Genomic DNA, 16,948 nt, shown 5'->3' with positions numbered 1-16,948 from the left:
CAGTCTGCCCCAGAAACTTCTCTGCCCTCCCAAATTTGTTTCTGGCTACATGCCTGCAAAGGAACAGGAAAAAATCCCAGTGGAAGAAGGCTGCTGCTTGTGCATGCACTTCTGCAAGACTAGAAAGAGGCCACTCCTTTAATGGGGCTTGCAGCTGTTTTGAGCCAGACTAATTCTAAGGTGACCCCTGACCCTTAAGTGATATGGCAGGATGTAGTACTCAGGATCTGCGTACAAGTCGACAGCCCCAGAACAGAGATACCATGTCTTGTGTGACTTGACTTTGCATCAACGTAACTTATCTTCTGCTCCTCATCCTCACAATGCTGCAGACCACAAAAGGGCAAAGGTTCAGGAGTCCTACAAGTGCCATCTGATTAACGCTGATGGCAAAGGACACTGGGTCCCAGCCCGCAAAGTAGCCAGACAACAGTTGGTTTCAATCCTTCTAGGATGACTGCCTTCCCCCAAGACAGGCCTGTATTCATATCATCCCCCTGCCACTATTCTCAGTGGCTGAATATTCACACCAGGGCGGGTGTCATGTCCTTCCCTCTGCCTGCTGACACACTCTCTTGTGCGTGTCAGAGTGCCCTCAAGAGAAGGAGCTGACATCGCACTCGCAGACTGCCCTGGGATGACAGCGGCAGGAGCACAGGCTGCAACTGCCCAAAGGGTCTGCACAATGCCGGTGTGCTCAGAAATGCCTCCCAGCCTCCTACACCAAACAAGCATGATACTTCTTTACATGTGTACAGCTCCTTTCATTCCCAGGTACTAAGTTGCTCTTCAAAAGACAAGTGAATCCCATGAAGCCCTGGAGAAAGTGAGGCCTGCAGCCCCGCCCCCGCTCTCCCTACAGCTCGCCTCACTGCTGGACTCCCAGAGCGGCCGCTCTCGCCAGCGCTCCCTCCTCTATGGTCCAACCGTGTCCCTGCCCTTACTGCAGGCATCCCCCGGGGTTGCCCAGGCCAGTGCCTGTCCAGAAATGTCTCCCCTCTCCCCGCGCCGCCACGGGCTGCACTAAGACACCTCCTCTCTCCGCAGAGCTGGTCCCACCCTGCGCAGTGGCTTCTCGCCCATAACAAACATGGCCGCCAACGAGGCCCCGAGCTGACAAAAGGGTGCCCTCATCTAAAGTGGACGCCGCTTTCCGCTCCGCCCTCCCCAGAGAGCTCCTGCCAGCCGGGGCAGGGGTGCCCGTAGCAGACATGGCCGCTCCTGCAGCCGAGACCGACGCTGCCGTGCCCTCACTGGCGGTGGCGGCGCCCTGCGCGGTTTGGTTCGGACCCGAGGTGCCGCCTGGGCGCCCGGGGGGGCCGGAGCCGCGGCTGGGGGCGGAGCGGGAGCCGCGGGTCGGGGCGGGCCGGGGCACGGCGGTGCCGAGCCCGCTCGGGCAGTACGTGGGGGTGAGACAGAGCAACGCGGGGAGAGGCGGCCGCGGGCTGCGCGAGCCACCACTGCCCCGAGGGCATACACACCCCAGCATGTCCTGCTGCCCCCACACACAGCCATCTCTCCCCCCTCCTTCCCCTTTCTGAAATGGGTTGGGGTTGTTTTGTACTTGTTTTAAAGGCAATTTTTTTCTCGGGAGACTTGGCAACACTGCTGGAACCTCCTCCCTGCTGAAGCCCCGCCCCCACAGCACGCAAATGCATGCACACCTGTCCGTGCGTGTGCATCTGCTGATGTGCGAGTATGCCACATGCATGCTTGGTATGCGCATCCATATGCTACATGCACATGTGCATGTGCACGCACTTGCACTTGTTCAGAATCTCTTCTGTTTTGCTGACAGGCTTGGGTTTGGGTGCCTTGTGTGTTTTCTGCTCACGATGTGTTTTGCTGCCTAAACGCCCCCTCCCACCTAGGGATGCCCAAGCTGTGTGGCGTCCACCAGCACCCGTGAAAGGATCTTGTGGTGCTGCAACACCCTGGTTGAGAACCATTGCTTTACCCTGTGTCCACTGACTACAGGCCCCTGCTGTGCATGTGCTGCAGCGTATCACTTGGCAGGGGTGGGGGTTTGGTGGCATCCTGTTAGTCTGATGTTTTAAAGTATTAACATAGCCACAGTGTTGGGTGCAGAGTCGGCATCGGTAGGCAGTGACCTGCTCTTTGCCCCCACAATGACTAACCCCGGCAGAGTGCCCTGGCTAGCACGTGGAGAGAGGGCGAGCTTAAGACTGGGAAGGAGTGTTAAACCTCTGCTCTTCAGCCGCTCTCCTGAGGCTCTTTGCTTGTCATAGCCTCTGCTGATTGTTGTTTGCTTTTGCCAGGATGATAAAGTCGTGTGTCCCTATGATGCTAATCATCAGATGCCGAAGTCCTCTCTGGAAAAGCATATGGTTTCCTGCAGGCTGAGGAAATTGGATTACTCAAAAGAAGAGGAGGTAGCTTCTATTTTTTCTTTAAGTTTGTTGCTTCTCTGACTTTTTTGTTTGCTTTATTGGAAAACAATGCAACTTGTCTCTTTCCTTCATGCCGAAAGGAGGTAGCTTGTGATGGCCTTGACTTCAGTTACACAAAATGTGAAAAAGTTTCCAGTACTGAAATCCTAGCCATCTAAACAATCTCACGCAGCTATGCCGATCTTTCTGAACTCCATGACACTTAACATGGATGCAAGGGTCCCGTCATATTTATGCAAATACTGGGTTGGGACAATCATTTCTGGGTGAGAGAGTTTGAGTCTGCTCTGTAAAACACCTCTCACTTCAGAGAAAGACTTCATTTTGTTTTTCAGGCAGAGATGTATGACTCGAGTGTTTTCTATGAGAAAGTAAATATTCCCACCGTTGTCATGGGTAAGTGTGACTTTGGTCATGGAAAAGAAGCTTCAAGTAAAGATGCCATTCTTCTTTGGGCTTTGGCACTTTCTTTATTTCTGTTGCTGTTGCACGCGCCTCGTTTTCTTAGCATGACGTTTGGCAGGTGTTCTCTCTCATGCTCATTTTCAGGATCCTTAGAGGAAATTATCATTCACCTCTTGCTAGTTATCAGGGCATTTTAAAACAGATTGATATTAGGGGTGCACCGATAGACATTTTGGGGGCTGATACAGACAGCCAATTTTTAAGGAGGCATATCAGCCTATACTGATCCAATTTCTGATACAGCTGTGTCCAGCTGGTAAGTCTGTTGTGGTGGAAGGGGTTGGAGGGAAGAGGTGTGAGGGCGCAGATCAATGCCTCCCATGGGGAGGGAGGGAGTGGGGTTGGGGCTGGGATAGGCACTGCCCACCTAGGGTGGAGTGGGCTGGGGTGCGGGGCAGAGCCAAGGCTTGTGTGGGGAGGGGGAGCAGCTTCCGCTGCTGTGTGCACCCCTGGAGGGCACGGAGGGCTGTGTGCCCCTCTGGATATGTGCAGGGTGGGGTGGGTTGCAGGTGTTGGCAGGGGGCTGCACCGGTCTTTTCCAACTGGGGGTGGGGTGGGGACTGCACTGCACTGCACTCGGGGCATGCAACAGCAGTGCTGGGAGGGGGCTATGGGGCAGGCTGTAGCACCCTCCCTTGCAGTCCCCATCCCGGTGCCACCACCCACCCTGAGCACAGCACAGCCTGACCCCTGCCCACACTGGGGAAGAGCCTGGTGTAGTTCTCGCCCCAGCATGAAGCTGCAGCCCAGCCCACCCCACCCCGTGCAGATCTGGAGGGAACACCCCTTCCCAGTGCCCTCTTGGGCTTCATGCAGTGGCGGGACTTCCCCCTCTCCATGCCCCCTGGATGAACCACAGCTCCAACCCGCCCCACCCCCTCCCTTGGCTGGGTAGTGCCTACTCCAGCCCCACTCCCTCCCTCACAATGGGGGGTGTTGATCTGCCTGCCCCCCCCCCCCCCGGTCTTCCATTTTTTTTCAGATTTTTCTATTATGGTGCAAGTGTTCCTGAGAGGCAGGTGTATTTTGTTAAATACTAGTAATGTAGCCTGAGAATATCCACTGCCTGCACATCCAATAAACCTCATCAGCAATGCTGCATGCCTGTATGTGCTTATCTCAGGGGGGACTTGGCACAGATGTAGAACCTCATTGAAATGCTGTTCTCCATTTCTACAGATAAAGATCTACAGTTCCATGTTATGAAACAAGCTAGAATTTTAAGTGCAAAAGAAGGTGGTACTTACAGCCAAGGTAAGTGGAATATCCAAGCCAAGCCAGAGATTCTCTAGCTTCCCTACTGTATGAACTCTCTCCTTCAATTCTGGATTGTGCAGACTGTCTCTGTCTCTTTTCCAGCCTTCCCAGTTGCTATGTTTTTATTTGCTGTCACGATATACACTTGCTGCTTTATCTATTGTTTCCTCCTTTCATTCAGCTGGGCTAGGAACCCTTCATGCTCAACTTGAGCTCTCTGGGCTTGAACAATCCAGCCTGCAGTGTTCAGGAGGCTTCCAGCCACAATCCCCAGTGTTTAGGACCCTTCATTCATTCCTGCTTCCTGAGCTTCCCATGCTTCTGCCTCACATGTCCCAGAACCATGTCAGGCTCCCTTTGGACCACCTCCTCATAACCACTGCTGGGAATCCTTTTCCTGGATAGGAAATCCTCCCTCCTGCTTTTATTTCTTCCCCTGCCTCTCCAAACAATACATATGTGTTATCAGGTATGTGGTGTGTAGTAATCTTTCATTTTTCCCAAGAGACAGGAAGCCTTCAGTTTCCATTTTTTTTCAAGGCATTAGAGAAATAATATTGACTTAGGTGTACATGCCTGCTTCTCTATAGGTTTGAGGCTGGTTTTTTTTCACCTTGTGGAAAGGTGGCTACATCTTGTCAAACTATTGGAAAACTCCATCTTGTTTTTCTTTGGGTTTTTATGCTCTCTGATTACCAGGTGGGAGCCCAGGAAAAGAAAGACGGGTTTCCCAACAGATTGAGAGCTGTGATCAAGACGAACCTTGAAAGACTAGAGGTGTGTGGCAGGAAGATAATACAGCCACAGTGTACCCGAGTGTACTAGAACAGTGTACGACTGTGGCACCCGAGGGTACTGTGTTAACCTGTTGATCCTGTTGTTAAAATATGTGTACCCAAGGGTGGAGGAGAAGTGTGCATGTCGCTCTTGTAACCTGCAACCTCAGCAGTTGACTACAGCGGCACAGTTGTCGTTCACAGACTTTTCTGGTTTCATTTTGTTTCTCCACTGTTGAAACTGCAGCACTTAGAATTAGTCCTTTGGAATGGAGGCACCAGGAAACTTCCATAACATTTATACAGTGCTTGGAGAAAGTGAGCGAGTTTCCCATAGAAGAGAAGTTGTATTGGCATTAATATAAAAACTTAATCTACATAAATGCATGTGAAATTGGCTGTTCCTAAGAAAAGCTCAAAACCCAAAACTAGTTACAGTACAAAGAAAATAAGTGAATACTGAAATTTGTCCCACATGCTGCACCACACAATATTTCAGTCACTAGATGTCACTGTTACATCTCTGAAGCCTGCTCTAGTATGGCCACCTTGCCTGTATTGAAGTGATCTAAAGCAGTGCTTCTCAAACTATCTGATGTGGCAGACCGGCAATATTTTTTCCAGCAGGCCAGGGACTGGTGTCTGGTTCAGCCGGTGGCAGCAACTGTGTGTAACAACACTACACAAATGTGCGACTGGCTGTTTCTTTCTTTCCTCACCTCACACAACGTGACGTCACGTGGAGCGTTGGAACGTATGAACGGTGGTGCTATGACATAACAGTGTTATGCTTCTGAAAATATATTTTCTTCTTTCTTGGCAACTTGCTGTGGACCAGTGACCGGTGGCTCGCAGACTGGCACTGGTTCACAGTCCACCACTTTGAGAAGCACTGATCTAAAGGGAAAAAAAAACAATATTGCAGAAACTGTTTTCATTCACCAAAAAACTCCTAAACCTGTTATGAAGTTGTATTTTGGAAACACATAGATGCCTTTTTCACTTAGAATGATATTTATTTCAATTCTGTCTTTTTATTGTTTTATATGGAAGGCAGTGATAGTAAATTGTGCTAATTACATTATGTTATGTTTTACTCCTGTTCATTTAGAAACTTTAATAATATTAGATGGACATGATTTAGAATAAGGGGCTTAGCTGAGTGAGAAGGCTGGCACAGTAATGTGTGGCTTTTTTTTTTACACTCAAAGATATGAGTTTTAATATAACATCTTGTTAGATGAACATCTTGCTGGGGTCATTTGACCCCAGTATTCTTTCCTGCCATGGCAGGGGATCAGACTAGATGATCTGCTCGGGTCCCTTCCGACCCTACAAACTACGAAACTATCTTAAAGTATTAGAGTATTTGTATAGGCAGCTTAACTGTGTGCACCTTCTTCTATAAAGCACTTCATGGTAATCAAAGAAGGGTGAACGAATTCAATACAAGAGTCATAAATGTAAAATCGTAGGGTTTATTTTTAAGTACCGAATCATCAAAGAAAGTGACATGAAGGGTAGGGATAGATTGAAGCACTTCAGAAACTGAGTACTTCAGCTCTACATAGGTGTACAGCCCCCACCCCCCACCTTGGGAACACTTCAAAGTTCCCATGACGGTACACAGTAGCCTGCTCTCCAGCCAGGAGGTACAGTAGGGAGTTGCTTTGTGCTAAAACTCCACTCCTGGCAAAGGGATGAAGTGGGACAGGCAGCCAGTGAGTGCTCCAATTGTGTGCACTTGGTTTCTGGTCTCCAATCTCCTGGAGCATACCCTCCTACCTTTCTTTCCCTGCCCCCATCCTTTTCTGGAACTGGGAGACCAAAGGCAGAGAGATATGTAGGGATTTCTTCTCTCCACCCCTGATGACAGTTGAGTTCCCAGGAAAGTGATTGTTGGCATTCTGCCCCATCACCCATCTGCCTAGGGGTGGGGATGGATGCTGGAGTACAGATGTAATAGGTAACACTGCAGAATGCAGCAGTTCAGAGAAGTTAAATGTTTTTCCAGGTTCTTTTTATGTCTGTTTACTTGCCCTTTGAAGTACTTCAGATATTATGTCTATCTGTGTCTGGACATATTTGTATATGTCCAGTTCAGTGCAGGATCTGCAGAGCCAGCTGAGCCAGTTTAGGTACTGGAAATAGCACAGCTACATCAGTGTGGTGCTTTTCTGAGATAATTATAGCAGGTGACCAGCAGGGTACAGCAACTTTGACTGAGCCCTAGTACAGCTGTAATGCCACCAGTGTCATTTCTGAAGTGGGATCCTAGAAGACCCTGTTTTTTCAATTTCGGGACATTCACTTCGAGATGTTCCTGTGATTTGGAAGGGAATTAAATCTTTATCCAGGAAATAGGAAGGTTTCCACTGATAGCAATGTTAATACATTGGGGGAACAAGAGCCAGAAATGAATCTAGCTCTTGTTAATTTTATAGCTAATGAGCAGTGTAGATCCACTGAGAACAGCTTGGCAGTGCTTTTAGTTCTATCATTGCTTTTGTCCATATGTTACTTCTTACCAGGGTTTTAAGCGACTTACCCATGCGAGTGGTTTAGATCCTCCCTTAAAATCCTCTGATCACATGGATGATACTGAGTTGTCTAGGCCATTAGAGACTCCGGTTCCAGGTTTTGATAACAATGGCAACTAACTTGTTTCCAAAATATGAATCACAAACAAGTGTATAAATGTGGACCCTTGAACTGCTGCAAAATGTTTTTCTGTTGTGCATGCTAATTGGGACAGTTAGCATGAAAATGCTCTCTAATTGCAGTTGGCAACTGTAGGGCTGTCACTGATAGTGTAACACAAGCAACTCTGAACAGCTAGATTCTAGTCTCTGGACATTCTCGGCCTCTTTCCCCCAAATAATCCCTGGAGGAGAGCCCTCTTGGCTACCCAGGTAAATGGCTAAGGAAAAACCACCGAAAGAGAAGCTTCGAGGCCTTTTGATGGCAGTTTATGAATCAATTGAACCTAAATCAGGGAAGCCTGATACTACATCCATCCAGGTTTATCTTAAACCAGTTTGGGACATTCTGAAAGTGGTTTATGTGCACTGAACTTCTGTTGTGTTACAGATTTGAACCAGTTTCTGATCACTTTACACTGGTGTATGGGCATGTATAGATGAAACAAGGGGCATGTGTGCATGGCACTTTAAAGTGGGTTAAACACTTTTGCACTGCTTTAATGGTGTTGGTGTTTGCATGCATCGGTGGCATATTGCACGTTAATTCCAGCTGCTATAGCACATTCAGCGGCATAATGCACCTTAAATGACTTTGGGGCGTAGCAAACTAAAACACCTCCAAGGAGTTTTATTTTGCTGCCCTACAGCCACGGAGCGAAGCACCGGGTTCCGTGTGGCTCAGGGACTGTGTAGGCAGCCCATGCAGGCAGCCTGGCAGTAGTCGGGGAACACAGACTCCACCAAAGGGGGTGTGGGGGGAAAAGCAGTGAGCCTGATCTTTTTCTTCTTTTTTTTTCCCCCTTGGAGCATACTTGCTTGCATGAGCTGTGCAGGGACCCGGTCTTTCCCTCCACGGATGCGGTACCCCCCTGGGGCTGCCTGAGCTGGGTGCCTGTGGACAGGTGCCTCCTGGCAGGGGGCTGCCGCTGCCGCAGAGGGAAGCACCAGCCTTCCTCCCCACCACAGCCCAGGGACTGCTCTGCCCGCTGGCAACTTGCACTTCCCTCCCAACTGCTGGAGAGGCAGGTAAGACACGGATGTACATGACACAGGGATTTACTTCACCCTAAATTGAAGCGGTGTTTTAAAAACCCACCGCTTCCATTTAGGGCCCACATTTCATCTACACACACCCTATGTGTAACTTTTGTCCCTAGCCCACGTCAATGATGTCATAAAGTAGATACCACTTACCTCCTAGAATTAGATACCCTGAGATACCCTAACTTTTTAAGCCACCAACATACAGAGAGACTAGAGAAGTCCATCTTACAGCTGCGTGGGGAGAGGACATGATTAGAGTTCAGATTCATGGTGTTGCTCTTCCCCACAATGTATCTTTCTGAAGTACTGTTGAGCTGGATAGTAACTTACATTATCTTTTTGCTTACAATCTTTAGGTGCTAGTTCTTTGCTGCCAGTTGAAGTTCCCCAAAATCATAAACGTTTCATCTGTGACCTGTCTCAAGTTGATCGTCTTGCACTCTATGATTATGTTGTCGAAGAGACAAAGAAACAGAGGTCCAGGTCGCAGTTCACAGAAAATGACAGCGAACTTTTTGTGGATTTGGCAGCTAAAATCAGTCAAGGTTTGAGAAGTCATCCAGCTCTGGAGTCTGTCATCTTAAAATGTTGCTTTGTGCAGGCGGGTGGATTTGGTTGAAATCGTTTTAACGTTTGAATGTGTACAACAATGACCAAAAGTGTAGGTTTGGTCATTGTGGTATAGCGAAAGGACAAAAAAGGTGGCAAAGTATCCCAGAAAAGAGTTTGCAAATACTCTGTACTTTCTACTTTTAAAAGAAAATGATGGCATTTAAAAAATCAAGAAGATGCCCTCAACTTCCTGCAATGCAGTGTTCTGTGAATACCCATCTGTTGGCTTTCATTTTGCAATTTCCTCCTTCCTCTGCTCTTTTGTGGTCCAAGCAGTTCTATGGCTCTTCTCTGCCTACTGCCTTCATCTTGGCAAGAGGAGGGATCCTGCATGGAACAGCGATATTTAGAATTTGAATGTAAGAATAATGTATGGCCTTTTGGTACAAAGGAAATTCTTGAGGAAGAAATAAACCAGCAATGCAGCTCACAACTTCCTCAGTTATTATTGGGTCACACCGGTATATGTTTCTGCTCAAACGCATAGACTGTCTCTGCACGTGTATTGTATGTGCTTCTGGATTACCATGCACAGATCCCATTGTAGGACTCTACCCTTTGACTTCTGTTTGCAGGCTTCCACACTTCAGTAATGCAGGAATTGAAAATAAGGCTGTATTTAAGAGTTACTTTCTTACTGCAAGCTGCTATAATGGACTGGCTCAGAGATCACATTTTAAAGAGTTGTATAGTTGCTTTGGTGTTTTGTGTTTCATCCCTCTTGTGGAATTGCATCATCTCCCTAAACAGGTTGCCATGATATAAATCACTGGTGGCCAGCCTTTTTGACAAGTACTCTGGGCTTAACTTGGGGCACACAAGTGCCACTCGAGTAATTGGTCACCTGCATTGCTTAGTGCTGTCAAATCCTATTGCCCCTGTGGCAACACTGTATTTGGTGCCACCTTCCCTTGCAGGTCCTTGATCCAACAGATTTCTGCCCTTTCCCAGAGTGCTGCTCTAATGCCCTTCCCTTCTCTGAGTGCTACTCCAGCCCCAACTCCTGTCACTGGTACCCTCTTTAACTCTGCACCTGGATTTAAAGCCTACTGCACCAGGTTCCTGTACTATTTGTAGCATGTGTGCTGCAGGTGGCCCACCAATGGTATAAGGGGTAATACTGGAGAAACTTCTTTTTACAAGAACTCTGCACAAACTTACCTGTTGTGGCTCAGAGCAGTATTCTAAGACACAAGGGCTACACTGTCATAAGCTCTGATGTGTTGCACCAAAGGTTGGTTTTGTCTTGAAGATGTCTAACCATTTCTTTTATCCTGCCTTTGTTTCAGATGATAGTCAGAAAGGTCCAAAGTCTCATCTGGAAATCCTGGCAGAAATGAGGGACTATAAAAGACGCCGGCAGTCATACAGAGCCAAGAATGTTCATATAACAAAGAAATCGTATACAGAGGTGTGTCCAGTAGGGGACTGAGTGCTCCTATGGACTTTGGAGTGTTTGTTCCAGCATAGTATGTACCCCCAGCATGCCTCATTTGGATGGGTTTGAGCTGTTTTAATTATACTGCTGAGGCAGAAAAGGCTAATCTTTAAAAGGAACTTGTTTAACCCAACTAAATATTTATATAAATATGCTGGCAGTGGCATAAATCTTGAGAGGAACAGCTAATGTTGTAAAGTATCTCTCCCTCATTGGTGGTTGGTCTGTAATTTGTTCATTTGCCAACTTTGAAAAAAAGCCATTAGAGACTTAAAATAGTTGAGGCTTAAAACTCTGTTTTTCTTTTCTCAACTTCATCACCTAATGTTTGAGGATTTTAAAAGTGAAAGAATTAAAAAATTCCAAGCCCCTTATGCAGAGAGACCTACTTAATCCGCTGTTTTGCAGAAACCAAATCCGCAACTGTCCACAAAATCAACTTAAAAAGAAAAACTTAAAATGCTGACTTCCCAGTGGGGGGAGCGTAAAGGGCCACCAGCATGTTAAGATGGTGGCCACCCCCTTCTCCCTCCTCATCCTGGGGCCTCTCTGCCAGTCAGCAGCTTGGGGTGGGGCTGCCGGCAAATGTCCATGAAATCGGCTCTTCATGCCACAAATCAGACTGAAGAAATTCCTATGTCTAGCCATAAATTAGGTCCTTCCTTTCTTGTGTCCCTGTGACAAAGTATTTAGCAGAATTCACAGATTTGTTGGAGTCTGACATGGTCATGCCATTAGCGCTTTTGCTATGGCCTCAAACTCTCAACCTCGGGGCTTCTAACCCCTTACCCCAGTGTCCACACCAGAGTGTGGTACGAATTAAGTAGGTGCCTTGTGGGGTGGGATGCTGATCGAGGCCCCTGTGGTGAGGGAGAGAGTGGGGCTGAGGCAGGTGCTACACAGTTGGGGCAGGGCACAGTTCGTCCAGGGGGTTGGGGGAAGGGGGTGACTCCCTCGGCTGCATGCACCCCGAGAATGTATGGGAGGCATGGGGCTTGGGTGGGCTGCCACTGGGTTGTGGCTTCACTGGGCTCTTCCCACTGTGGGGTTGGGCCAGGTTGTTTTCGGGGCAGGTGGTGGCAGCAATGAGAGGGGGCTACAGCAAATTTTGGAGTGGCTGTAGCCACCCCGTAGCCCCCTTCCATCACTGCTTTCACTTCGAGCACAGCCTGGTCTAGCCCTGCCCTGCCAGGAAGAGCCCAGCGTAGCCCTGGCCCCAGCCTGCAGCAGCAACCCACCCTTACCCCACACGCAGATCTGGGGTTACATGCTGCCCAGGCCCTTCCAGGGTACATGCAGCACAGGAACCCCTCCCTTTGCTCCCAGATGAGCTATGGGTTCATTCCATGTAGCCCCTGCCCCAGCTGCAGCTCCACTTCTTCCCTCTCTGCAGGGACCTTGATCTTCCCCCACAGCCCCATACCCCTTTTCCCGCAACACTCTTACAAGCTGGATGCTGCTCTCCAAGATGCCAGGCCACATATTGGCAATCAAATAGGTATTGGCCAGTATGGCTGCTTAAAAATCGGCCATCGGTATTGGCCCAAAAAATCTCTATCAGTCCACCCCTAATTATTACAGCTATTTTGAACCTTTAATTTTTTTTATACAGGAAAGTCCTAGCAACCTTCATATGAGATCTCTTTCAAATGCTTTTACTAGATTGGTTTTCGGCAAATGACTTTTTCCCCTCTTGTAATCATTTAGCCTGAGAACCGGAAGGGACAGCTCATCTTGTGTCAAGATTATCCCCAGCTCTTGTCATTTTTCTAACTGCAAGTTTTCTTCACTTTTACTTTGGTCTTTTTCTAATCTCTTCCCAGGTGATTCGAGATGTGATTGCTGTGCACATGGAGGAACTCAGCAGCCACTGGCAGGAAGAGAGTAGGTTGGACAATGCAGAGGTGTGTGAAGGAGGAAAATCTTCCATTCCGGCAAAATCTTCAGGAAGGTAAAAGCGCCTCAGATCACACAGCCAAATACTTTCTCTACAATACTGCAATAGTACAATAGATACTGAGTTGGGGGAGAGACCTGGTGGCACAGTAGACTGTACAAACGCATACCGTGACAGCCCTTGCCTAAAAAGGTTACAGACAGGAGGTGGGAGAAATCCAGGGTGCTTTACAGAGGGGGAGTTGTGGAAATTGACTGACTTTCCTAATGTAACGTAGGCAGTTTGCAGCAAAGTCAGAAGTGAACATTACTTTTTTGAGTCTCAGTCCAGACCCTTAAGTGTGAGACTCTTATAGAACAGTTGCAGAGAACAACATTCAAAAACGTTTGTAAAACCCCCTTCAAATTGCAGGGTGATTACAGAGCTGATGTGGCACCTAAACCTACATTTTATATTTTATTTTTTTTCCTCACAACCTGTAAAGTCCTTTTTAGTTCCAGACTCTCATGTTCTCCAGGTGAGGGGAGCACATTTTAATTAGGGTGGCTCTTGGGACCAACATGCAACATCTTGTGTATTCAGTGTCCCACAGTTCAAAATGGCAGGGATGCTTTAACTAAAGCTTGTTTAATCAAGTCTGCTCCGACACATTCTAATCAGAATATGCTGGAGCTTGTGTAAAAGTACCCTTAGGCACTTTGCCCTACTATTGCATTTGTGTATACTGGAGAAATACTGACAAGTAAGGAGGTTTAAAAAAAGAAAACAGGAATTCTACTGCATGCTTTATGTATGTACATCACTGTCAGTGTCACTGTCCAAGACTTCACATTATTCCCAACGTGGATTTTGTAATTGGCAACATACGTCTGATTTGTTTGCCTTCTGCAGCAGAATGAACTTACGGAAAATAAATGTGGCTTGTCATGTTAGAGAAACCAAAACTAAAAACAAAATGTTTTATTTTCAAGCTTTTTAATAGTACAAACATTATAATATTTTTATAAAAGTCTCCTGCACACTGAAATGCTGCCTCTCCTTGCTCAGCAGAAACAGATTAGATGGAGTTGATAAGTATTACAATAGCCACAGTGATTCTGAAGCTTTTTGTTACAGCTGACAGCTTTTTTTTCCCCTGTCAGAAAGGAAGAGAGGAGGTCAGCATCAGTAGACTCTCGACAATCCTGCGGAAGCTCTAAGGATACTGATCGATGTAGACAGAGGAGAGATGCCAGCAGAAGCCCTGAAAAACGAAGGAGAAGTCGAGAGAGGGGGAAGGAGAGAGAATCCAGAAGAAAAAGAGAGAGGCAAGTCCTACCTGATTCTGGCCAACTGGTTTGCATGTCACTGACTGGGAATAACATAGAAGAGTGGAACTAGTACTTCTGTTCCTGCAGAATTTTGCTGTAGGAATTTGAATAACTAGCTAGTATAGGTGTTAGGGTATAATCTTGAATGCAAAGATGGCACCTCCAACTACATCATGTCCCTACCAGGATGCTGGTGTACTGGCTCACTACTAACCCAGAGAAAAGAGTGTCACTTATTCCTCACCAGCAGCACTGGGGGTTCTCTGCTGTTTTAATGTGAGCTGTATATTATGGATTAACCGCACCTTGTACTGATTGTCAAGGCAGTGCAATTTAAGTTGTAATACAGTCTCCGTATGGTTTGCAGAGCAATCTACTAAGTTAGACTGGTCATCACTTCTATCCTTTGTTTTACTTGGTGGTTTTCAAACTTCTTCCAGTCACAGAACTGTTTCATACAACTTCTGCAGATGTCTTACCCCTGGCTCCATGGGCTGTGTCAGTTGATGTGGAGCCAAGCGACACAGCATGGCAATGGTGGCTCACTGCCTCCCAGCCTGCTTGGCCTTTAACCCCAATCTCTTTGTGGAACCCCTAAGGACCTGTCATGGAACTCCTGGTTTCCATGGAACAGTTTGAAAACCACTTGCTTTACTGGTAGTTCTGTCATGTCTGATTCATCCGTATCTTTTCCCAGTTGAATGGTGTGCTTCAAAACACCATTGGTCTTTACTTAATATGTGAGGCCAAAACAACTGGCAGAAATAAAGAATGAGAAGCTCATAGTACTAAACCAAAGGGAGGACTGTAACCCACATGTTGCAGCCTCTTGCACTTCCATGGAGTCCCAGACAATCCCCTGGGACATGGCACTGGGGCAGTTGTCAGTGCCAGCGTGGCCTACATCAAGATCTGGGATTAAGCACTGTTTGATAACAGGAACTTCATCAAAACATGTTTGTGTATATTCTTGCCAGGTTCTCTGGCTTTTGTATAAAGTGCCTGTGGGTATGGGTTCCTAAAACAGAAATAATTTGATGATGCACTTTGGGAAAGGAGTTAGGGGGCCTTCTTGTCTCATAGGTTTGAGTTTTTTACACAAAGGTTGGATAAGCAGTAGCACAGGCAGTCTGTGTGTGGCACATGACAGCCTGGGGAGGGGACAAGCAGTATAGTAACAGATAGGGTAAGGGGCAGAAAGCAGAAGAGCAATGAGGGAGGGGCAGGAGATGAGTCGCCTTCAGGCGATGCATTCATACAAGATGCTTACTATGCAGTTGACTAATTAGCTACAGAGTAATGTTGCACATTGCCACGTGTGCCCCTCTTAGGCTGAAGTCAAGTAATTTACTGTGCAGCAGGATAGTATGTGTAAGTACAAGTACTGTCCCACTATGGAGTAAAAAACTGGCTGGTTGGGGCATGAGGGTGCTTCAGTGTGGGGGCTACCTGCAGGCTAGCCCTGCACTGAAGCACCCTTGTGCCCCAGCCAGCCCTTCCACCATTGGTAATGTGTAGGGCGTGCACGCAGGTGCATGTGCACCCCCTGAGATTGGCTTTGCACCCCCTGGAAGCACAAGCCGTAAAACTGGAAGTGCATTTCTAGTTTTGTCACTGGTGGTTCCTGGCTTGGCAGTCGGCCACTGGTGGGGCCCCCCCGCCCCCCCCCGTGTCGGTGATCTGGTGCCCCCCCAGACTCAGGAGGCACCAGTCGCCCATGCGGTCTACAACATGTTGAGTGGAGGGGAGCAGCCCTGGGCTATCAGGCTGACCTCTCAGCCCTCTGCCAGTCAGGGCTGTTCTGACCCAGCTCAGCATGCCTGCAGTGCTAGGCATGTATGTTAATGCACATCCAGGAACAATAAACTTTGGCGCGATAAGCACCAAACCTTATTGCATCACATTAATATGTGTGTGTAGACGTGCCCAGAGAGAGTGCAGGGCTAACTTATGGCTCACCTGCCAAAAAGGTTGGCCCCCCACTGCTTTTATACCATTGGTTCTGCAAGATGGACAGACAGTTGCTTATGTCAGAATGGAGTATTGCATGACAAGCTTTTGATAATTTGCTGGAAATGTACTCTACTTTAAATTTAAGAAGAGAATAGTTCCTAAAGGATGTGATTAAATGGAAAGAGCATTAGTCAATCTTGTAAGACTTCAGGCTTCAAATGCAATGAAAACGTAAGGAACAAATGCTGTCTCTTAATTTTGGATGTAATGTTTGTATTGAGATCCCAGCAAGACATCAAATGTAATGTCTTACTGTTGTTTAATTTTAGGGATGAAGACAAACATCTGAGTCACAAAAGAAGAAAATAGGAAAAGGCAGCTGTAAAGGCAATGTCCATTGTGTCCACTGTTTGTTTAATGGAACAGACTGAAATTGTACAAGTCAGAAGACCTTTGCCTATCAGCAGCATGCTGTCAAGAGTGGTGGCACCTTTGTTACACTGGACTCGCCACAACTGTGAGTCTACCAGCGTTATGCTTCTGAGAAAACATGGCTGTAGTCTCATGTTTTGGAGTTTATATCAGAAGTTGATATGTAATCTGTTGCATGACGTGATTAATAAATATAATTTATTACACTGTTTCTAACTCAGTTGAGGTTAGTCTGCTAAGTGGAGTAAAGCAATCAGGATAAAGAAATGGTGCAGATTCACTTGCTTTGTGAGGATCTTCTCTCATCCGGGGCTTCAGTCATCCCAGCAGAAACTGAATGAAACTTGGAAAAAGAGTGCAAGTCAGGGGCAGGGGCAGCCCAGAGTTAGCATACTGGCTTTGGAGGCCTGGGTCCCAGTTTGAGTCACAAGTGACAGCATGTGGACTGCTCTCATTCTACTTCAGCAGCCTTGTATTGAGTGCCAATGTCTCATCTGGCGCATGGGCAAAGACTCTGGAGCAAGCATGGGGAAGGGGAATACAGCTCTATCCTGACTCAGTTTTCAGTAGAAAGCCAAGGGGACAGCCACAACATCTGGTTGGCTCCAGTGAATTCCTGAAATGCTACAAGAGTGACATGAGGCAGGCACA

At 47.3% G+C, this 16,948-nt stretch overlaps 1 protein-coding gene across 2 annotated transcripts; it reads left to right on the top strand.

Annotated features, from left to right (window-relative positions):
• Positions 1–1,054: 1,054 nt before the first annotated feature.
• SNRNP48 (small nuclear ribonucleoprotein U11/U12 subunit 48) lies at positions 1,055–16,513 on the top strand. Of its 2 annotated transcripts, none has more exons than XM_090049701.1 (9): positions 1,055–1,409; positions 2,280–2,393; positions 2,747–2,807; positions 4,056–4,130; positions 9,012–9,200; positions 10,557–10,678; positions 12,529–12,656; positions 13,745–13,909; positions 16,195–16,513. In XM_090049701.1, exons 1-9 carry the CDS (start codon positions 1,212–1,214, stop codon positions 16,232–16,234), a joined length of 1,092 nt encoding a protein of 363 aa, XP_089905827.1. In that variant the 5' UTR covers positions 1,055–1,211; the 3' UTR covers positions 16,235–16,513. The 2 variants fall into 2 exon arrangements, with proteins under 2 accessions (XP_089905827.1, XP_089905828.1); XM_090049702.1 differs by having other exon boundaries at positions 1,058–1,295.
• The last annotated feature ends 435 nt before the right edge of the window (positions 16,514–16,948 follow it).

Source organism: Crocodylus siamensis, chromosome 5, assembly GCF_052110815.1.
Source record: "Crocodylus siamensis isolate JL-2025a chromosome 5, ASM5211081v1, whole genome shotgun sequence".
Classification (NCBI taxonomy): Eukaryota; Metazoa; Chordata; order Crocodylia; family Crocodylidae; genus Crocodylus; species Crocodylus siamensis.
Note: the sequence above shows the minus strand (reverse complement) of the source record. Positions and strands in the feature narration are given on the sequence as shown.

What these genes read in the sequence shown, in the direction of transcription:
- SNRNP48 (XM_090049701.1), top strand. Translation starts at nt 1,212, where the DNA reads ATGGCCGCTCCTGCAGCCGAGACCGACGCTGCCGTGCCCTCACTGGCG. An exon ending in AGGTGGTACTTACAGCCAAG is followed by an intron (nt 4,131 to 9,011) that starts GTAAGTGGAATA and finishes TACAATCTTTAG; the next exon opens with GTGCTAGTTCTTTGCTGCCA. An exon ending in TCCAGAAGAAAAAGAGAGAG is followed by an intron (nt 13,910 to 16,194) that starts GCAAGTCCTACC and finishes GTTTAATTTTAG; the next exon opens with GGATGAAGACAAACATCTGA.